Raw genomic sequence first — 23,379 nt, 5'->3', positions numbered from 1 at the left:
GTGCTCCAGACTGATCTTTAATTTTTATGTTTTGGTTTCTTGTAAAAGCCAGTTCACTCCTGTAAGCAAGCAATGATAGTGCAGACTCTCTGTTATGCTTTTCAGTCTCAGGGCATGAGAATTGTATGTTTCTATTCACGCTCACACAGCCTACACAGACACTCTCCATTTCACATCGGGTCAAAGGAGTACATAGCTTCAAAGTAGTTCAGCTTGTTGTTGTTACCGGCATTATGTTTTTTCACTGGAATATTGCACAAGAGAGTTGCAATTGCTCTCACACACACACACACAAATGCAAATGCACACAGGGTCAGAGATAATTGAGCCCTTGGCTTTGGAAAGACAGGCTTAATGCCATCTGGTGCCCAGAGTTCATGCTGAGAAACCGTGAGCTCCACACCTGGGAAACGCTAATGCCTGCAACTGTTGTCGGACCACCAACTGCACACCCACCTGCCTCCACACCAACCGCTTTAACTCATTTCACAAAAATTCATTCAAACACGAGGCCCACATTTTACACATTTAACATCAGTGGTCTGTCGGGTTTAGAGACACTTTGTTATCACGTGTATCTCAGATGAGGATTGTCTTTAGACGACTGTTTTATTTCCCGTTTTCAGCTGTGGAAAAAAAGAGTAAGATTAAGTAGTGGGAGGAAGTCATATCAAAACAAGCCCTGATGCTTTAAGAGAGAGACAGTGCTGTAGTTTCCACTGCATCATTACCAAAAAAAGAATAAGAAAATAAAATAGAAAAAAAGACTTCTTTTACAGTTAGGTACAGTAGGACATATGATTTTGTGTTTCCACCAAAATGCTCTAGATTCAGGGTACTAACACCACTTTCATGTTCAAGAGGTGACTTGGATTACCCGAGGCAGTACCTAGCATCTAGTTAGCAGCCTAGCTAGCACCCACAGGTCCCTAAACGTGGCCACAGCATAACTTTAAACGTTTAACCTATTTAAATGTTTCCTACCAGCCTGTGAACATGTTATCTCTGTGGTTAAGGTGGACATTGAAATATGGAAATCTACAGGGACTGACGTTTGGTGCCAACCTCCATTGGAAAAACGTCAATTTTCTGTACTTTGTGTTGGCATCCTATTTCAGCTCCACATGTTACAGAGCGGTGTACATCCTGGACAGGTTGCAGTCCATCACAGCAGTGACATTATATCACATGAGGACGGTGAGAGTGAACCAGTACAGAAACAAATCCACTGTCTTAAACACATTTCCAGAGATGATTTGTGGGACACCATGAAACCACAACAGTAGGCCTATGCCAAATTCCACTTTGTGGGTTGAAACTGCACAGAGTGCTGACATTTTACTTTTCTTTCAGTTTACTACAGGTTTGAAGCGTCCACCAGCTTTGCAAGCGTACAGCGAATGCTACTTTATAAAGATGGTATAACTATAAACTATTTTCAAGAAAGTTTACTTAAGTTTCTCGATCGAGTTCTTGCCTTTCAGCCTTCCACCGTCTATCTGAAGACAATTATGTGATCTGCTCTTCAAGTGTTATATTGCTGGAATGTTCATGCATTTCAAAGCAGGGAGCACTCTTTAGTGTGTTGCTCAAGGACACACCACATTCAGAACTTCAGAATTAGAGATCAGGAAGTTAAGATGAAAAAAATAAAAAGACAAACAAGGGCAATATGAAAAGAAAGCTGTGAATCCGATTTCTGTCAGAGTGCTTTCAAAAATAACAAGAGCATTGGAAAAAAAAAGCTCTCTGCAGCAAATTGAAAACCAAATCAATTACAGTAAGGAAAGGCGGCAAATAATATTATTCTTTTGATAATGATGGTGAAGTGATTGACACTGAAGTGTGAATCATTGTGGGATCCACAGAAAAATCAGCTTTCCTATTGCACAGAAATGATCCACAACTTTTCACGACTAATCAGTCATTACCTGGTCTGTGACAGTCACAAACCAAAGCCAGTTTAGTTTTGTTGTTGTTTTTTACAACAGCCAGTAACAAGAGGTCATGGGATTTTTACTGCTGGAGATGAATTTCAAGTCGCCGTGAATGAGTCTCTCCCATTGCTCTGCTAAAACACAGGCAGCACTCTTACCCAGAGACAGAGAGAGGGAGGGAGAGAGGAAGAGCGAAAGAGGAAGAGACGGCACTTACAGCATACAGAAAGAGGTAGAGAAAGAGTTTGAGTGGAGAGAGCGTGAAGAGGCTGAGTGTGACAGCACCGAATGAGAGAAGGAAGAGAAGGAGGAGGGACCGAGCGGCAGGGAAAGGGTGGGAGACGCTGAGAGGGGGACGGACTCAGCGAGTGAGGGGAGGGAGCACCAGAGGAGGGGAAAGTAGATGAGAGGGAGAAGCAAAGAGGGAAACTGAGGGAGTCAGGAGAAGAGAGGAGACTAAAAGGAAAGGAGCGCAAAAGAAGGAGGACAGATCAGCAAATAAGCCTAGTAGCATTCCTCTCACAGCTGCAGTGATCCAGGCTGGGAGGGGAACTTTAGCTCACTGGGAGAAATAATAAAAACCAACCAAGAATTTGTGTATATTTTCTCTGAGCTAAGAAACCAGAAGCTACTGTAAAAAAGGAAAGGGAGCAAGAAGAGAGCTTCTGCAGACTCCGAGTGTCCTGCAGGGAAAGATGGATTCAGATTCTGGAGAGCAGAGTGACGGAGACCTCTCTCCAGGTAAGGCCTCAAGACTCTTACAGGTCACCACTGGTTTCTGGCATGCCCTGCTAACTAGACTTTAAGCAGACCAATCCAGGAGGTCTACAAGCTCTTTCTTCCTTTGTGTTCCAGTAAATTTTCAGCATTTTCCAGCCTTTCTTTACTCTCAACTAAACACATTTAGTGCGTCTCAATCCTCTCTGAACCATTTCTCTCACGCGCTCAGTCTGTTTCTAGCGATCAACAGCTTGCCTGTAAATCTGAACCCTTCTTTAGTGCACCCAAATGTAAGAATCGAGTACAGTATTTAAAGCTTTCAAAGATGTGTGACAGGCAAGCAGCCGTGAGCTCGAATGCATGTACAGTGATGCTGGTGGCTGGCAGAGGCTCCCTGAGTGCGTGGAGGAAAGCCGGCTCAGTCACCACCAGGAACAGGCAAGCTCCGACACGTGCAGCCAGTTTGTTCATCAACACGTCCAGCTACAGAGCGAGCCGGAGAGACCACAGACTCCCCGGACGCTGAAATCAGCTCCTTTTCCTCATGAAGCTCGCTGCTGTTTGCTGGAAGTTAGAAGAAAAAAAAAAGATTTATGGTGTCAAAGTACAGGGCAAAGATTTATTGCGCAGATGAGAGTTATACATTAAACACACAGGTAGAGGCACAAATGCTCCTTAAAGTGAACTCGCTTATTGGAGATTTCACAGCATCGCATGCACGTGGGCGACTGATTCTGTGGGAGAAAGGAGGGAGATGAAGCATCCTTGTGGAGATATGTTTGAGTTTAGACAGATTGAAATGTGTCCCCAGGAGGGGTTTCTTTGTTTCACAGCAGTGTCAGAATACAGGAACAGTCAAATAGCAGCGAATAAAAGTAAAACTCACGCTGATGCTTGAACTGACTTTATTGCTCTCCTATCGTGGTTTCCTAAAACTAATACTACTAGTAGATCTGCTTTAGGTGTTGGGGGGTTTTATCATTTAATGTTAGATAACGTTGATGGCGTGGGTGTTTGCAGTTTTATTTGAAGTCACAGAGCTCCGTGTGCCTTAATGATGCTCTGCTGAACTCTGGCCATCTGCCTGTCCATCTGGACCATTGTCTGTCTGTCCTCTCATCCATTTGCAAGTGGAGAGGAACCTCAGTGTGAGGGTTAGAGGACTTTATGCATATAATGAGAAAGTGATGACATATTCATATCATCTGCTGACTTCCATAAAAGTCTTTCATATGAAGCGATGCTTTGTGCGTCACAGTTAAGCCAAACCGTAAAGGAAGAGGCTTTATTTCTGTCACTTTGATGTGAAGTGGTCTACAGTGTTTTCCAGAGACTCCAGGTAAAGCATCCTTCAGCATAACATAACCAGGTCTTTGTTACGTCAGAGTAATAAAATCATATAGATTTATCGACCGGACACCAAAAAAACAAAACGTTGTTGCACATGTTGAATCTTCAGGGTGATGCGAGAGCTATATTTTTCCAAAGTCAAGAGAAAAGAAGAGCCTGACTCACACTCATAATGCATCGTGCTTTGTTGCTGTGCTGCAGTGCCTACTCTACCGTGGAAAAATCTGGTTTGGCTCACTTGATAAGGTCAGTGAAAGCTGAGATAACGTATTTGGGAAAACAGGAGTCTTTTGTAACTCTGTTGTACACAAACAAAACCCTTTTCCTTGGATATGTCGGTGAGGGATGTGTGATAAATCTACGCTTTACACATACACATGCATATTTTCAGCAGTGTAAATAGCGAGGTATTATGTTTCAGCTGGCCTTGACCTTTCAACCATCTCCTGTGCCCTTGGGCAGTTAATGGTTGAACTTTTTTTTTTCCAAGAGAGTGATGTTCTAAATTTCTGTGCTGCATTAATTTTACCTCAACGTGCCCTTTCCATGAGCAATTAGTGATAGTTTATTTTCTTCAGTGCCTCTCTGGGCTAACCCAAGAGAACTAGCCTGACATGACCTTGGCACAGGTCATGTCAGGATTGTGCATTCAAGTAATATCTGTGTGTGTTTCTAACATGCAAACTCATAAATAAAACCACATAAAGATAATATCATGACTGAACTATGAGTAGCTTTCTAGTAGTTTGAGCCATGGAAACACTGTTGGAAGGTGGCTGCTAGTAAACAGATAGACAGATAAGTTTGTTACTACCCCCAGGAGAGAGCTGTTTGGTCACCTATCTATAAATCAAACTCAAAATAGTGGCCTTGTGATCCCATGTGTTTTGTGTTTTATATTTATGCCAGGAACAAGAAAATAGTGTACAGGAAGGAGAAAGGTGAGGAAAGCCTGCTAGTTAATTTAGGCAGCAGGACTCACCGCAAACAGCACATGGTGAAGGTGTAGCTACCAGGGCTGTGTGTGCCTTTGCACACTGCTTACCCGAAAACGACGCTGCTGCTCCTGCTGCTTGGTGCCACCACAGTCACCGCTGCTGTCAGCATTTTAAAGAAACACCTCCACCTAGGCACCCACCTGTAGGTCCTTAGCTTTCCAAAGGCAGTAAAGCAGAAAACTACTCCAGCTGGAGGGGGGTGTAGCACACGCTACAATATGTAATTGACTGTGGCTGACTTAGATTTGGCTACGTCATTATATATCATCACTCTATGGAAGGTTAGCTGTGAAAAGGTGCTGTTTCTCTTTGTATTAGCTTCTTACACACAATATAATAGCATTCCTCAGCTTTCTTAATGATTCACTTTCCAATGTTGCACATTATCAGATGGGTTAGCCTAAGTTAGCAAAATTTAGAAAGCCTTAAATGATATTTGATATTTTACTTTTAAGTGAAAACATGCTTTAGACCTGCTGCTTAATGCTTTTACCATTCTTCCCAGTGATGGCGCCTCACGTCTTGAGCCTGAATCCCATTTTGTCTCCTTAAAGACTCAGTTTTTCCACCCTGATAAACTTGTATGTTTTTTAACCCGTACGTAGGGCATCCCACCTCAGCTTTTAGGCTCTTTTTTGCCAACTACATCTATAAATCTATGATTTCTGTGGGCTTAAATAATAATCTGTCTCCATGCTTTCTTATGGGAAGCAAGAAGATTTATGCAGCACATTTTTTGCGTTTACTCATAACACACTCCATGTGATAATTTATGGAAATATTTTAAATAAATAGACTTAAACTTTTTTTTTTTCATTAAAAAAGTAAAAGTTTCACACTATTTAAAGTGTCGCAAAAACATTCTCGAAGATTTTCAGGACGCTTACATGAAGCAAATTTAAATAAGTTCTGCTGAGGAAGATATTTTCTAACATGGGAGAGTTAGGACAGAGCTTCATTACAAAAACTAATATTGTGCTTCATTGTGTTTTTCTGGCTTTGCTACAGCGTTCTGCACACAGAGCACACAGAGCTGTGCTGCAACGACTCTGAAAAAAGGCCATAAAAAACCCAGCTCAAACAGAAAGGATCATATTTTCTTACCCATAATCATCCAGTCATGCACTGAGCATGCCTCTGACCATACCAATATCCACAAACTGATTCACCCAGTCATCCTGTCCCTCCTTTCTGTGGTGGAGCGGGGATGACCACACCTAATTATGAGTCAAAGCAAAGCTGACTGTCAGTACACCTGTTCTCCTGTGTATGTTGCACAATAGGTGCAAAATAGAGGCTAGAAATTTCACTAAACTGTAATGCTTCAGGGCTTTCAGACACTCCTGTTTTCCACTTTGAATTATTTTTTTATATATCACTATATTATATTAAATTACATTACTGTGGCATTATGTTTAGCTATTAACCACGTTCTGTTTTTGGATGATTTATCCTGGTGATGTGATTCTCTCTAACACCATAACTCCATCAGCCCTGTATAGATCTATTTCCAGACATTTGTGTTTACCTTCAAATTCACAGGAAAAGCAGACTTGTTGAAAAGGGGAGCTTTTTGGCTGTTGTAACAACAGCTGTGATATCCATAGGGGCGTGAGGGCCGTTTCTGTGCTTCTATTAAAAACACAAAGCTGCAGATGTTGTCTGATGACACAACTGAAATGCGATATTGGGCCAGTAGATTATCCCCGCCATTCATTCACATGTTTGCGCATCAACAAACCTGCTTTATTTTTCCTGTTAACCGCCACTATTCCAAGCTTCTACAAACACTTGAGCTATCTCCGACACATCAGAGCAGACCAGATGCACTCGGCAATGAGAGAAAGGCTTCTGCCTCATGATTGCCATGTTGGCAGACTGGCCACATGCTTTGCACATGTGAGCCAGCCCTGGATACACTGCAACACTCCCAAAGATACGCACAGACATACTGAAAAAAAAGCCTGCGCTCTTCTCGCTCATATCCTTGGTCTCCCAGCACGTGCATCCCTAAACTCTGCATTTAATCTGGCCCACAGATGGAGAGTGCTCACTGCACTACACCCAGCCCTCTGTACACACGCGCATACACACAAACACCCACACTCAAGACACCAGGAGCTGGTTCTGGAAAATTGTAACACGAACTGAGAGAAAAAAAAACACAGGAGCGAAGCCGTAAGTGGAAAAGACGACTCAGGAGAAAATAGTTTTTCCTACAACTGAAGCAAAAGACAAAAAAAAAAACCCTTTGGTCACTATCTGTGTGTGAGTGCACTTCCTCTGTATGCACATGCATGCATGCATGCACTGACACAATAATACCGTGGCATTTCACGGTGTTTGTAGGACATTTGGAAAGAGGATTGTCTCCCCACGGCTGAGCCATTACTGAAACACGGAGTCAGACCGCAGAGGCACTCTGACAGACATTCTGGTCAAAGGCCTCATAGACACACATTCATAAGGAGGAGATGGCTGCGGTTTCACAGGAGGGCCATTCGAAGCAAAGCAAACAGTCAGTAGTGGCGCCTGAAGTGAGAGACGATCTCTTTGGGGAGAGCAGTATGCATTAAATGAAGGCTGGACTGGTGTTTGAGAACCACTGAGCCTGTGCAGATGCCGCCTCTGTGAAGGAGCGTGTGTTGGTTTATTTTCTCACTCGCGTTGACCTAAAATCACAATCTCTGATAGAAAGTGTTCTTTACCTTTACTTTGTGGTTACAAGAGTTTTCTACATTAGTGCCAATAGAACATGATGTCTGGGATTTTCTGACAAAAAAACTAACAAAAAAACCCAAAACTTAACATGCAGATGGTAAAAAGCTAAATACACTTTTCCTCTCTCTCCCACTCCAAAAAAAAAAAAAAAAAAGATAGAAAACAATGTGGAGTGGGAGGCAATTACACACACAGCTTTTCACACTTAACTCTAGGAGAACTGAACAAACTGTGCTGATTATAGCATTATAGAGTTGTGGTAGGGAAAAGCACCCGCGTTCATCATATTTCATAACAGTTTAACAGTGTGTCATGTTGATCCTGCTTTCAGAAAACCTTTAAAAACTATTTCTAGTGAGATAGGAGACAGCCGCGCAGACAGAAGTAGCCCTGGCAGCTATGTTGTGGGCGTAGACATTTCACGAGCCTTAATGGTAGCTAAAACTTTACTCTGTGTTATCCCTGGAGGCTGGGATTCGAATTAACTCATGGAATGATTCGGTTTAGGCTCGTAATAAGGAGTCGAAAGAAAAATGCAGTCAATAAAAGTCAGAAACATACGAATGTGAGAAAGAGAGGGAGCGTTGTGAGTCTGCGTGAACCACAGTTATTTCCTGGTCATTAGTTAGTGGTGTGTTGGCAGCCAGGACGGCAGAGGCCCTTTGGCTTCACACTAATGCGCGTCGTGCGCAGAGAGGGAGGGCCCGCAAGGTCAAAGCTCAAAGCATATGCAGTTTCATCACTTCAATCAAAGCAGGAGCAATCTGAAAACTTGAAATCCTGATCTTAATATTCTTTTCTTGACTATTTATGACTCTGTAATAGTTTATTATTATTGATGCTTTATTTCATCTGTCCTCTGGCTGTCCTGTCAGTAGAATGTGTGTGAATATTAGATAGAAAGAGCATTAAAAAAAATCCCCCCTGCGAAGGGGTGTTAATGGGTCAATGAGACAAGTTGTGTAAAGTGCTTTGAGTGCTCAGATAGAGTAGAAAAGCGCTACATAAGAACCAGTCCATTTACAAATTGTCAGAGTCAGTGTTCACAGCATGTCGAGCTGGTCATGTTTGAATCTTGGGCTTGCATTCGCTAAAGGCCGCTAATTGAAGTGGACAGCATACGTCACAATTTTCCAAATTACAAACATCCCTGCGAGGTGACAAAATCAGTGAGGTCATCACATTTTACCAGCAAGTACAGGAAAAGCCTGTGAATAGAAGGATACTGGAGGCCTAGCAGAATTATGTAGTGTTTTTGTAATGAAGAGAGAATAACTGGGAAGGGGGGGGCCTAAGCACTGTATAACGGCAGTGACAGACTGAGCTCCTCTGTGAGTGAATCGAAGCTTCTCAGTGCCTCATTTTTATTTTATTTTTTTTACGTGAACTCGAAGTGAGTGAACTAGTAAACAAACCAGGAGGCCAAAGTTCTGGGAAGGGGGGAATTTGGGTGGGCTGTCATGGTCTGGATGATTTTGCATGCGAGTATCTGTGTGTGCGCGCATCTTCTCGAGCACCCGTGTGTCCCTTTGTGAACGATGCCACGGCATGCTGAGACTTGGCCGAGGTCTATGAGAGGAGCGACTCACCCAGGGCCGGAAAACGCTTACTTCCTCGACACTGTAGATGCGCTGAGAAATGGAGAGAGGAGCAGATGAGAAAGACACAAGAGCTTCGTGTGTGTGTGTGTGTGTGTGTGTGTGTGTGTGTGTGTGTGTGTGTGTGTGTGTGTGTGTGTGTATGAGACAAAGACACTGCAGCCAGTTCTTAACACAGCTGTACATGGTAGAAGGTGGAAAAGAGAATGAGAGGGGGAGAGGTGTTGTTTCTTTTTTTTGTTTAGCTTTTTTTGGTGTTGTGCGCGGCTATGTCTGACGTTAAGGGATTTTGACAGGAGTTAGGCAGTCAAACTGTGGACATATGATCTCACCTCTTTTTCTTCAACACCCCCGCCTCCTCCATCCTTGCTTCCATCACTCCTCCACACTCCTTTATTTAAGTGACCTGACACATCTGCAGACGGTATAGATTGCTGCGACAGTCTATTTGTTTTGATTTTCTTCTTTCATCCGCAATAATTCAGAGCATTTCTCAAGCAAAGATAGTCAATTTTTCTCTCTTTTTTCGACCATCTTTACCTTAGACTGAAAGGCCTGAAAGGTGCATTCCTCTTTTTCTTGCCCTTTGATTCTGTAAAAGGCATAACTTCTTTATTTTAGACGGAAAATGGGAAACTGGGTAACAGAGAGGCTGAATACATCATACTCCCCTGTATTTTTTTAGGCCTCAGCCCCACAGTCTATCATTATAGTTAACGCACAAGCCCGCACACACACATTTGTAGCCAGCTGTCGCTGTCAGATTATTCGGTGCACAGAAGCAAATTTGTCATTTCGTTGCGTAGAAATGTGGAGTCTTTTTCTCCATTCAGTCAACATCATCATAATGAGATTTGTCAGCTGGTGATGGTGGCTGAGTACTTTTCCACAGAGGTTACCAGAAAAGGGAAGTGGAGAGGGGAGACAGCCTGCAGTTCCCATACCCAGCTAGCCAGATACCCAGTTCACTGTGGTCTGGTGCTTTACTGTAGTTAAACAATGGCACAAACATGGAAACCATAGCTGGTGGAGAAATTTGCTTTGCAGCAGAGGAAAGGTCAAATGGTTGCAATCTCACAGGACCCCGCAGTCCACGCTGGGTCCTAACAGGATGTCTTGGATGCCACTTCTGATCCTCAGCGGACCAGGAGCTCCTTTGGTCTTCATAACAAGGAGTGACTGTGATGAAAGCCAAGGGCAGAGTAGAAGGTGGGGGTCAAATAGCTGCTATCTCTCACCCTCCCTCTTTTGGGCCACCCATTTTTTGGGGGGTTTTTTGTGACAGGACATCAAGCGGCGCATTAATCATCTTCTGCAAATGCTTCATTTCGCCCAATCTCTTTGGTTCAGCTCTACAGGGACGTGGCCATTAAAACTAAGAGACAGAGAGAGACAAAGAAAGAGATGAAGAATGGAGCATTAAATAAGGCTGCACGGCTGCCAAAGGCAATCTGTTCTTGTGTCCCTCATGAATCAGAGAGCCCTCCTAAGTGCTTTTCCCTGGACCCTTCATCACAGTGGACATTTAAACCAGTCCCAGGATAAACACACTTATAGTCTCAAACTCTGTTGCAAGCCTCTTCATTACAGCTACATTAACATCAGTCCACCCCCCCCCCCCCCCCCCCCCACCCCCCTTCCACCCCCTTTTATTTAGAAATGGCCTTTAAAGCTTTTCCTGGTTGATATTCATCCATTATGCTGTGAGTAACGCTGAGTGAAACCATTTCTGAATAACGCACAGAGGACTCCTAACTTCAGAGGCCAATTAGCTTCTATTTTCCAGCTTCATTAAGAGCGTTTTTATGCCTCGTTTCTTTTTTTTTCATTCCACAATTTCCTTTGACTTAAAACTATTTGATTGCAAAGCCACCAAAGAAAAAGTCTGAGAATGGTTTATTTTTAAGCTCCTCAGAGCACAAAATAATTTGATAATGACCTCACCGATCTTATAGTTTCTGTATGCTCTGAAACAAACTATTGATCCAACCTGCTGTTCAGCCACACTGAAGGAAAAACGTGGTTTTTTTTCTTTTTCTGTAGCTGTACAACTGAATATACAAAATGCTTTGGAGCACACACACTAAAAATATAATAATCATGCACATATGCAGCGTGACGTCAGCTGATTTTTCTTTTCTAACATAAATATATCACAAAGCAGCTGTGATTCAGCGGTTTCTGATTATTGATTATTTTCCTGCAGCACTTGAAATGCGATAAAATGAGATTCCTATTTCATCTCCCTACCCTTCCACACATATATTATATATATATGTTAAGCCTGAGGCAGCAAGATCCCTTCCAATACAGAAGCCAACACAGATCAGTGATACCAGACATGATATTTATTAGGTCAGAATTAGCATGACAAACATTAGCTTGCATGGAGGTGGGTCGGCTTGCAGGGGCAGAAGCAACTGTGTGAGCAGGCTAAAGCCAGTTTTTATAAAGTGCACCCCACGTGTTATCTGTTGAGCCATCAGATGAGCTGTTATGAGTCGCTGTACGGGCATACCAGGCTGAGCTTGATTCCATGACCTGCCTCGGCTAATGCTAAATGCTCAGATACTGGCTCACACTCATACGCTGTTATCTGCACTGAGAATATATGCTGATCATCAAGTTGAGTCAAAATCAATCCATCAAAGGAAAGCACATAATAAGTGTGCTGTGGCATCAGACCATATATTTTTACTTTTGTTAATACAGGCTGACTGAATATGTACTTTTTCTTTACACTTAACTGAAAATGCTTATCAGAAATCACACACTGCAGGCTATATTTATTAATATTGCAGGCTCGGTGAAAACAGTCACAGGATCAGTTTGTTTGCTTTCTTAGTCAGTTCTCCAATTTGTGATGTTTCCATCACATGCACTGACCTTTATCTCACTAGTACTCGTGTGTAACCTTTGTGGTGATGCAGTCACTTTTGTGCCTCGTATTATCCATAGCATCCATAAAAAGCAGAGACAGGTAACATCTGCACAAAGCATTAACAAAGAGCAGCTTTTCATTTGTCTTGTTTGTCATATTTTTGCACAATGTTAGCAGTATTAAAAGCCTAAATCCGGACGTATTTTTTGCCATTACGCTCATTAAAGCGTGAGCTGTAACCTACAGCATACCCTTCGGTTTCAGCCACACACACTACATTTATACTTTAAGCTCCATAACCCTACTTTGCACAAATGAAAGTCATTAAAGTATTAAAGCTGAGTTATTTATTAACCATAAACTTCTGAATGCCACTCTACATCCTGAGCAGCTGTTAAAGGCACAGGGACTGACCTCTTTCAGCACCAGACTGCCCTTTGGAAACTGGCTCAGAGTCAGATTTTACATGTCATGAATAATGCACATCATTGTGCTTCACTCCACTGAATCGCACTGTTTTTCTCTCTGTGCAGAAATCATAGCTTTCTCAAGTTTTATCAGATGAGAAACAAACACATACATTGCAACAGACAGAGTGTGCAGGGGCGCTATGTTTGAGTCATCTTCTGAGGAGCGTTGTGGGAGTCCAAAAAACGCCTATGCAGAGACTTTTGCAGGTCCAGGGCGAGTGGAGGAGGAACATGAAATGACAAAAATTGGTTCCCATTCGACAACTCCTTCCTTATGTACAAAGGCATCGTGATGTGTCTTTATGCAGCCGTTATCTACACGGCAGTATATTAGTGCAACAGCGAGTCTGACAAACAGCAGCTCAACAAGTCAGAAGCCTCGAGACTGACAGTGGAAAATAAATATGTCCCTCCTCCAGCTCCTCTGTCGAGGTACCAGCTGGCACAGTCCACCGGCCTCTTGGGCTCGCTTAACATCAACCCTGTAGGCTATTAAAACCCCCTTTAAGATCACTGAATGACCCACTCCTTTGTTTTCCTAAAGCCTTGTAAATGCAGCCAGAGAGAGTCTCACTGCAAATCCTTATTGGGAACCAAAAGCAAACGAAAAGGCCAAGGCAAAAGAAGTGGAAGTCAAGCTGCCACCCTTGTTTACTTCTGCTGCGTGAGGAGCGTTCTCCCTGACATTTTCCTGGTATTGATACATCGTTGGTGCCTTTTTTGTGCTCCGAAATGGCATCGCTGATGGATGGCAGACTTTATTACCGAAGGCTTTCCCCAGATATTTTACAGCAGAAAGAAATGATGTAACTTTTTCCAGTGAAATTCATTTTATTTATGTGCATTTGTCACATAAATAGAAAATAGAAACCATATACAGCTACTATATGTCATATATGTGAATCATCATATATAGCACAGTAATGTGCAATTGGTCTTATAATGTGTCCAGGGAGCATATGAGTCGTTTAGATGTGGTAGCTAGGAATGTGTGTGTCAGTCTCTTTCCATCTAGCTGTAAAGCTATCATCACCCCAGTTAATTAGTGGTCAAAGTTGGTCTGCACTTATACATCTTTTAGTTGTTACATTCCATTCCATTTTTATTTGTTGGCATTCAGAGTGCAGTCTATCAAATTTGGGCTTTTTTCCCCTTCTCAGTATTTTATATATGCTACGTAAACCCATTCTGTAGACAGTTTTTGTGATATTGGTCATAAAAAAATGCATCCACATTTTCATTCATCACATGTATCTTACTCCTGAAATCCAGACACCTTCCTATATCCTTTCTCAGATATTGGTTGATCCGATTGCGTTTGGCACCATATGCCACTGATATTGCTTTGCTATTTGATTAACTTTGAATCTCACTGAACAGGCTTGGTCTTTCCTGCAGGCACATATTTGAAGAGGAAAGTTTGAACACTTAGATTCTGCACAGTAACTCAGTTTCTCTGTGATTCTCATCATCCTTAAAAGGAGGCATCTAAATCCATAAAATACATCATCGTGTCATCCGTGCAAGGGCTAATTCTATGATCCCTGTTCCTTACAGCTACTCCCCTCAGCTCCCCGTCCTGGCAGATAGCTTGGGCCAGTGGTTTGATATAAATAGGACTAACAAAACATTCCCATCTCCTTCCTGTTTGTAACACATATCTCTGATAAGGAGCCACTTACCTTTACCTTTGCAATATGATCCTGATACATTGCTTTGATGCAACATTATATATTCAGTAAAACCAGATGTTTTATATAAAAAGAATCTCAATTAATTCTGACACTGGTCAGTAGCTGTCTTATAAAAAAAAAGTCATATAAAGTAAAATTTGACTTTGTGCAACTCCTGCAGAAGTCCATTTTTATATAACACATGAGGCAAAAGGGTATTTACACTGTACTTCTGTTCTCCTAAAGAAAATACCTGAAAAGGAAAAATGTCTGGAAAATTATTGCACTTGCAGAGTGCCAAGAATGTCCTGGAAACCACTCATTTCAAAGAGGCATACAATACATAGCTGCTGGTGAATAGAAAATTGGTTGCAGATGGAAAGTCACCGTATACCAGGAGGTTTTTGGTGATGCTGTAAACAGGCAACAAGGAAGCTTTGCAGAGCTAAACTGTGTTTTTGTTTGCTTTGGACCTTTTTTGCATCTCAGAGCTAGGTTGTGTGTCAGTAGTATTTACTGTTTGCAACAGGTGCTATACACACATTTATATAGTGCTTTTCCAGTGTTATTTACATATATATATACACACACACACACACACACACACACATACAGGACTTTATTCTATGTTATCTAATTGAAATTCATCTATTTCTCTGAATGTTTTTCATTCCTATTCTTTTGCTTTTTTGTTGTCACATGTTCATCATATGCTGATATCCATCTTCACTGGAAATAATTTGTATGCTCACCTGTGTCTGTTGCATAAACACTAAGTCATGTGCTGTTAGTGTATCAGTGGCTAGCTGGCTTTAAAAAAAAAAAAAAAAAAACCTGCACCTGTGCTGAGAATGTGACCTGGTTTGTTGTCGTTAGTAACCCCGCACGGGGATGCGCTTATCAAGTATTATGTTTCCTTGTGTGAGCGGGTCTGTGCGCCTGTATCACTCACGTTGTGGGTACATTAATGTCACGTTATAGAGCCCTGCCTGCCTTTTAAGCACAAAAAGCAAGTACTCCGTGCATCAGTTATCGCAGTTTAGACCAAAGACGAAGTTAATGTTGGGGTTAGAAAAATAGTTTAGTAAGGCTAAGACCCCAAGGAAATGATTTTAGGTCATTATAATGTTTTTGGAAGAGGAAATAGAATTATTGTGTGTGTGTGAGTGTGCATGTAGTCACCTGACAGGATCAAGATCCTGAGTATTCAGAAACTCTGAATGTTTCAGACTAATAACACTCTAATGGCTGCACCAAATGACTCATAGCTCTCTGAAAACAGTCCAGACAATATAAAAAAAAGCAAAACTACTAAGACAGCTCCACTTAGGAAGCCTTTATTTAGAACAACCTCTTTCCCTTTAGGTCAGTTACATCTTCGATTATGTCTGTAAACAGGAAGTATTTCTTCAGATTGTCATGAAGCTTTTTTTCCTGGTCAAAGGACAGACACAAAATATACACGTACTGTATCCAGACTCACACAGAGCCGCCTCATATTTGTGTGTTCCACACTTCCGGATGTAAAGTGCCTCCAGTGTTGACTCGGTAAAGGCCAGCCAGCTATTGTCAGTCTTAGTTGCTGGCTCTGCTAATGGCTCATTCTTCTGATTAGTCTGGAACAAGACCAACACAAGCCTTTTCCATCCCCACCGCCTCACAGCTGGGTGTGCTACAGAAAATGTCCAGATTAGCAAATCTTGCATCCAGTGTTGAGCTTTAGCACGTTACACAAATAGAAGCAGCTCACTTTTCATCCAAAGAAAACATATATTTTCTTGGATTGTCAGCATTCAATGAGCAGTGATTCCCTTTAAAGTGGGACAGTTTAAAGAATGCAACAGCTGAAACAAAGTTGACTGCACATTTTTATAAGAATGCACTGTTTGGTATTAACCATCCTTTCACTATTGCTGACTCATTCCTAGTCTGTATAATGTCTGCTTATTATATCCTCACGCTGGAGCAGCATCTCAATCCATCACTCCAGCCTCCTTCATTTAAAAAGCTTCAGGGTCAGTATGGAGAGAAGGACTAACTCATGCTCATTATATATGGACATATCTGTTCACTAGAGCCAGTGGCTCCATAGTGTGGTGGTTTAAACATGTGCTTAACAAGCAAAAGATTGCCCACTTGGTCCTGAGAGGATACACAGATCCCTTAGGGGTTGCACCAGGAAGGCGATCTGTCATAAAAATCTGCAGAATTAAATATTACAGCGCTACCTGCTGCAGTCACCTCTTCCTCGGACTGCCCGAAAGCAGCTAGCTGTTTGCAAGAGCCATGACATTTGCCCTTTTCAGGTTGTGAAACATAAGGCTACAGCTTCACTTCACACAGGGACCGTTAAACTGACAAATAAATATTTTTCCATCTCGGTTGCTTGATGTAAGTGTCTCTGGCTGCAATCAAAATAATTTCGTCCAGATGGATCTTTTTTTTTTTTTTCACTCCAACACCTTGAGCAGGGCAGGTTTGGCCGGTCTCCATGATCCACAGTGGATGTATATTCTGATGCAGTGCAGCTGAAACTGTTGACTCAGGCCTCGGAAAACACCAGGCGGAACAAAGAGAGACTGTCTAGTCAACAGCCGTGGCCAGAGAGCAGCAAGCACCTTACTAATCCTGATGTTAAAAGTAAACTTCACCAGCTCCCAAAACATGCTTATGTAACCTCTCTGATGGGCTTCTGCGACTGGCCCCGCGTTAGCGGTTTAGCTCCGCTCCCTGTTTGTGTTCAGCAGCAAATTCAGAGCAACCGCTTTGCTTAGTAAAAACTTTTACAGCAGAGAGTGATGCAAAGGAAATAATGAGCAGGTAGGAGAAGAAGTGCCAGTGCTGGAGAAAGTTAGCATGCAGTTTTTTTTCTGGCCATGTCTCCTCTGACAGCTTGCACTATTCCTTAACTTATTCTGACACTGTGGTTCATGCATGTCACTCAGCACAGCCTCTGGGTGACAGGCTGTACGTGTGTGTGTGTGTGTGTGTGTGTGTGTGTGTGTGTGTGTGTGTGTGTGTGTGTGTGTGTGTGTGTGAGAAAGAGAGAGAGAGAGAAGGAAAGCTTGGACTTCTCACTGTCTTCTTGTTCACTCCCATAATGATCCACCCTCACTTACTCTCTATGTGCTAAAATCTCCAGTCAGTATCTGAACCACCCACCTCCTTTACCAGCACTCTGACTCACACCTCAAGCGGCCTCATGTCCAGTCTTCTCAGTAATTTCCCCCCGCCCCTTCCACCACACTCCTTCATTTTTGCTTACATTCTTCATCACTGCGGGATGCGCAACCAGACTTGAGACAGGGGTCAAGGCGAGTGAGTCGATAGCCACCTGCTGTTGCTCAAAAAAGAGGCTCCAGCCTGCGTGTTGAGGAGTGGCAGGAGAATAATTAGTCTGCTTTTAGCTCTGCAGAGAAAAAAAAGAAAAGAAAAAAGAAAGTGAGAAAGTGTCCAGTCAATTCCAGCTCAATAAATCTTTTGGCATAATCACAGCAGATGTTTTTTTTTATTTTTGTTTGCATCTTTTTTTAAATTTAATTTAGAAATGGAGTCACTCGCACATACTGGTGGGATCCAAATCCAAGTCGCCCGCACCGCCATCGGTCTGACAAGGCCGGCTTTATGGAGCAAGCTGTCACCTTTATCAGTGTGCCAGGGTTTCAGAAATCTATCCAGTTGGGTTTCTGAATATCAGAGGCTCGCTGGAACAAAGAGCTGCTTCAGAGGAACAGGAAATGACTGTGACTAAGAGAGTCTGTTGATGAGAGGCACAGACACAGATCTGCCTAATCACAACCAGTCATATGTATATTATGGTGTGACTATTCAAATATCATGGAAACTATCGTGCAGCTGCTCAAATGTTTGTGTCCATGATACTCAGTTATTTCCTAGGTGGTTTCTTGGAAGTCTTTTAAGTGGGTTGTTTATGAAGTTGTTGGAGTTCTATTGTCGCTTGTCTGTGGCCTCTATGGTAAAGAGAGGGTAGATGGCCATCTTTAATAAATGGAAAATGTAGCAGCCCTTTTTTTTTGACAAGCAAATGTTTAGGAATTTTGCTCTGTACACACAGTGTGGTCCCACCACAAGCAAGGAAAACGACATACAGTACATTTATCAGTAGGAAAAGCTGTGAAACTTGTGAAAGCACAGTGAAAAGTCAAAAAATTAATGTCCTGCTTTACAGGCCCATCCAACTGGTCTGATTGGAGTCCTCGCCTCTTCTGGCCCCCAGGCCTTATGTTTGACACCCCTGCTTTAACACCCGTAAAGCAAAGCAGCTGTGATTTTTATGATAAGTGATTTTTTTAGGCTTTACTCTCACCACACTCCTCTTTAGTTATTGTTTCAATATTGTAGTCCATCTTAGGTTAAAAGCTTAGGTAAACCTGCTGTTAGCTGTGCAGCACCAAACAGCAGGCAAACATACTGGAAAGCAACGTGGAGCATTTAGCTGCTAACAAGCCATGTGTTTCCCCGAGCAAATGGTAGGAAGCAAACGGCAATATTAAATTTGCTAAATTGCCAGAAACCAATCTTGACAAACAACTGTTAGTTTACCAGCACCTCCATACTGTCAGGTTTATGTGGGGATAATTCATCAAAGCTATGTTCACAGCTTATTTATGCCACGCCAAACTGGACAAAAAAAGAAAAGAAAATCGGGACATATCAATCCATCATGAAATATTGCACGCTTCCAAAATCTGAAAGAGTAGGATATATGCCATGCGACTCACTTCCTCGGAGACCACAAGTGAAACGAGTGTTTTCATAGTAATTACAGTCAGGATGACATCCCTGTTCCCAGTAAAAATCTGCCTTCGTGCTGAACTGAACTCATAGAAATACCAGAAATATTGACACCTCGTGATTTAAATAGCACTGGGAACTTCTGTGTCCTCATGCTCACCCACCACACGTTTGTCAAATGCACAATAGGTCTCGCCCCCGCTCTTCTGAGGCTCTACAAAGAAGAGGTGAAAAGAGACATCAGATTTTTTTTTTTTTAATGCGATGGGGGAAAGGACTGTAGACAAAGACATCTGCTGTTAAATGTCATGGTGGGCTAATTATATATACATGAAATGTCATTTAGCTGCAGACCAACACAGGAAATGTCACTTCTGTACATTCACATGAAATGCCACTGATTAGGTTTTCCCAATTGTTGCCCACCCCACCCCCACTTCCCCCAAATTCAAACACCTCCTTTGTATTGAAATAACAAACAACCGGATGATGTGACAATGCTGTGAATTCTAAACAGTCACATACAGGAGCTGTGTGCTTAAATAAAATTATAATGACAACTAAGCAGGTGTTCCTCTTCGAATATGGGCTCATCTGTTGCTCTGCGCTAAGCCCACTGGGCAATGGCACACTCATCCTCACTTTTTTTACCCTCTCTCTCCCACTCTGGACGTAGATGTGGAGGAGGGAGCGGTTGACAACGTGCCCAGGGAACAGGGGGTGGGGTGGGGGGTAGTGAAGCCTCTTTGCTTGGCTTTAATCATAATAGGAGTTATCTGGTGTGTAATTTGAAGCTGGGTGGCACCTAAATAAAACCCCTTTCCATCCTCCCACTCCTCACATTCACACACAGACACGTGTTTGGCTGCTCGCATTGCTTCATGAGGACACAAGGAGCCTTTGATGTTCGCTCTGAGATAAACTGTGGCTGCAACAGGACGCAGACTAACAAATGTGATCAATCTGGACTTGTAAAAGGAAAGTGTGTGAAAAGGAATCTTATCTATCTTCAGCTGTTTGAAGTTTTCCAGGGAAGACAGTCATTCCTCCCATAGCCAGCTCGCTAAACCACTGCCAGCTCCAGGAAAGCCACCGCCCTGCTGCAGAATGTAGATGCATCTCAATTTATCCCTCGTTCACTTCTTCAGACTGTCGTCTGTACCTTTTTTTTTGCCCATGACACAAAATACAATCTTGTTTACAAAAAAAAACAGAGTCGTATATCTGAATAGACTGATTTATTCGACTTGACCTTTCATCCCAAGAGGAACTTTCAGCATTGCCATGTCATCATATCTACTCACATAAAACTGTTACCAGTTTTCTTGTAACAAAAAAAGGAAAAATAAAACCTACGAAATTTCTGCAGTGTCATGTCATGAAACGAGCAACTTGCAAAAGCCCGCTCATCCAGATGGATTTCAGCTGTTATGTACATGTAAGCATGTAAGAGTGTGTAAACAATGACTAATGTGTGCATCATTTATTTATTTTATTTCTCTTTCATCTCCCACCTTCCCACCTGGTCATGGCAGATGACCGCCCCTCCCTTAGCCTAGTTCTCCTGGAGGTTTCTTCCTGTCAAAAGGGAGTTTTTCCTTCCCACTGTCGCACACTGCATCTTCATAAGAAGTCTTTTGATTTTCAGAATATTGATGTTGATGTGTTAAGGAATAAACATATATTCTTAGTGCTTATTTGCTGATTATATTGTTTTATGTATTTTAATAAGAGATGGCCAACTTTGAGTGTAAACTAGGCTGACAGGAAACTGCATTTGCAGAGCATATGAGGTACAGACAGAAAGTGAAACTAAGCAGAGTGTTCGAAACTTAGAGTGTGTGACGTGCTACAGAAGTATATAAACAACCATGCGGCTATTGCTGCTTTCAGACCTGAGCTTGTGTGTTCGTGTAAAATAAAGATAATTTTTTGAGTTAGACCACTTTGAGCCTTGAGTTTTTCTTGGCCGCCAAAAGAATACAAAGAACTGAATTTAATAGCTGTTATCCTATATTCTAAAGAGCTTTGAGTCGACTCTTGTTGTGATTTTGTGCAACAAATATTTCTCACCTCTGAAAGGTGCAGCACACATTAAAGTTTTTAACTCATTTGTAAACCTTCTTATTTTGGATTGGTCATCACGAAGTGCAATATATGCTGCAGATTAAACTCACATGTCTTTTCTTTTCTTCTCCTTTTCGTTTCTCTTCCTTCAGGGCAGGAGAGCTTCAACTCCCGTTCCCTGGCTCTGCAGGCCCAGAAGAAGATCCTGAGTAAGATGGCCACCATGGTGGTGGCTAACATGCTGACGGATGATACCAGCAGTGAGATCTTGGACGAGCTCTACAAGGCGAGTCGGGAGTTCACCAAGAGCAAGAAGGAGGCCCACAAGATCATCAAGGACGTCATCAAGATTGCTCTGAAGATTGGCATCTTATACCGTAACCACCAGTTCAGCCCAGATGAGCTGGACACAGTGGAGCGCTTCAAGAAGAAGATGAACCAGGCAGCCATGACGGCGGTGTCGTTCTACGAGGTGGAGTACACCTTTGACCGGAATATTCTGTCAGAGCTTCTGCTAGAGTGCAGGGACCTGCTTCACGCCTTGGTCGAGCAGCACCTGACCGCACGTTCACATGCCCGCATCGATCACGTTTTCAACCATTTTGCCCACGGGGAGTTCCTGGCCGAGCTGTACGGAGACGGAGAGGAGTACAGACTCTCTCTGAGGAAGATCTGCAATGGCATCAACAAACTGCTGGACGAAGGAACGCTTTAACCTCTTGCACTTGACCCCTTTCACCTCAAGCTCTTTCTCCCTTTGCTCCTTTGTATGTCCTTTTCACTTGACTGCCACATCCTCTTATTGCTCTCGTCTTCCTGTTTCTTCCGCATCGATTTCCACGGAGGTTGTTGTAACATCCTGCTGTTATGATTCAATGAGGGATTTTTTTTTTGGACTGTCTTTACACTCAGTGGAATCCTTTCTGCACGCTAAGACAGCCTGTTTCACATTGTATGCATTTTACATCCTCTTTGTGTGCAAAAGTGTACTGTACCAATGGCCAAAAAAAAACTTGCAGTAGGTATATTTGGATATGGAAGATAATCAGTTGTAGTAATCAGTCTTTCTATGTGTGGTTGCATGTGTGCGTGTATGAGAGGATGGCTGCGTGTGCTTGTATGGGATCCGCTTGAATAACGTTGTGTAGTGTTTGTACATAAGACCAATAATGACCTGGTATGTATTATGTATCTGTGTCAATCTTCTCAACAAGGGTGTAACACGTGTTCTTTATTAAAGATTTCTTTAAATCATTATTTTGCATTTTTTCCTGACAACAAAAGCTCCACATGGGCTGGGAAAGCTTTTAGGAAACAAGAGTTTGTTCCTTCGTGTTGGCAGTCATAACGCTAATTTTCTCCCGTGACTCATGTTGTAGTCAACTGAAAAAGGAAAACAATGATTTGCTTAATTGCTAACCAGTTACTCTCTTTTAAACTAGAATAGGTCTTTTAAGGGGAAGTATATGGGGGGACTTTCTTGTCCATTTGACCCAGATGCATGCCAGACATAAATCTGCACATGTTTTGAAATGTCCAGAGAATTCAGTGATTTGTTATTTCTGGTTCATTAGATGCCCTCTGCCTCTGTTCTGCTCCCCAGGCCAGGAAAACATATTACTGGTGGTTTGGTGTGACTCCAGCAGCGTAACTCTGGCAGCCAGTAGAGAAGAAGTCCAGTTTTATGTCTGTGTTCTCTTACAGAAAACACAGAACAAGAAGACCACCCACCCAATGTTCACCCGTTTGCACTCACTCTCAGTCAGATCCAGACGTCGAAATACTCATGCAGCTATTGTTACTGGATACTTAATTTCATGTCATTCACCATAAACTTCCATTACATCTATAAATCTTTGTTCTTCTAATTCCCGACCATTGCACAAAACCTCCAGCTGTTTCCAGATTCTTAAATCAAACAGTCTGGATATGAGACCGGGAAAAAAAAGTGGACGCATAATTTATAATGTTGACTAGTTTGAATTAAAGAACTGCTACAGGAAAAAAAAGACCGCACACACGTACGCGCACGTGCGCCTCTCCTCTACTTTTTTGTGGATTTCCTTCCATTGGCCATAGAGGCCGATTTATAATAATCAGTCATCTCATGTAACTCTCTGTTACTGATTTTCGTTTTAATTCTCAAAATATCTAACTTGTCCTTTAACCTAATTCAAACTTTATCTTAAACTTTATGTAGATCCTGTGG

At 42.3% G+C, this 23,379-nt stretch overlaps 1 protein-coding gene across 1 annotated transcript; it reads left to right on the top strand.

Moving 5' to 3' along the window:
- The first annotated feature begins 2,559 nt into the window (after nucleotides 1-2,559).
- On the top strand, nucleotides 2,560-21,978 carry tnfaip8l3 (tumor necrosis factor, alpha-induced protein 8-like 3). Its single transcript, XM_085356901.1, has 2 exons — nucleotides 2,560-2,678; nucleotides 21,323-21,978. The coding sequence occupies exons 1-2, from the start codon at nucleotides 2,633-2,635 to the stop codon at nucleotides 21,883-21,885; spliced, it is 609 nt and encodes a 202-aa protein (XP_085213027.1). The 5' UTR covers nucleotides 2,560-2,632; the 3' UTR covers nucleotides 21,886-21,978.
- The last annotated feature ends 1,401 nt before the right edge of the window (nucleotides 21,979-23,379 follow it).

The sequence above is a fragment of the Diplotaxodon limnothrissa genome, linkage group LG1 (genome assembly GCF_057381915.1).
Source record: "Diplotaxodon limnothrissa isolate DT_005_m linkage group LG1, D_limnothrissa_male_GT1.1, whole genome shotgun sequence".
NCBI lineage: Eukaryota > Metazoa > Chordata > Actinopteri > Cichliformes > Cichlidae > Diplotaxodon > Diplotaxodon limnothrissa.
This window is presented reverse-complemented; position numbering and strand designations above follow the sequence as displayed.

Excerpts from the sequence above, each read along its gene's own strand:
- tnfaip8l3 (XM_085356901.1), top strand. The coding sequence starts at position 2,633 with ATGGATTCAGATTCTGGAGAGCAGAGTGACGGAGACCTCTCTCCAG. Across the intron at positions 2,679-21,322 it reads TGACGGAGACCTCTCTCCAG|GGCAGGAGAGCTTCAACTCC; the intron begins GTAAGGCCTCAA and ends CTCTTCCTTCAG.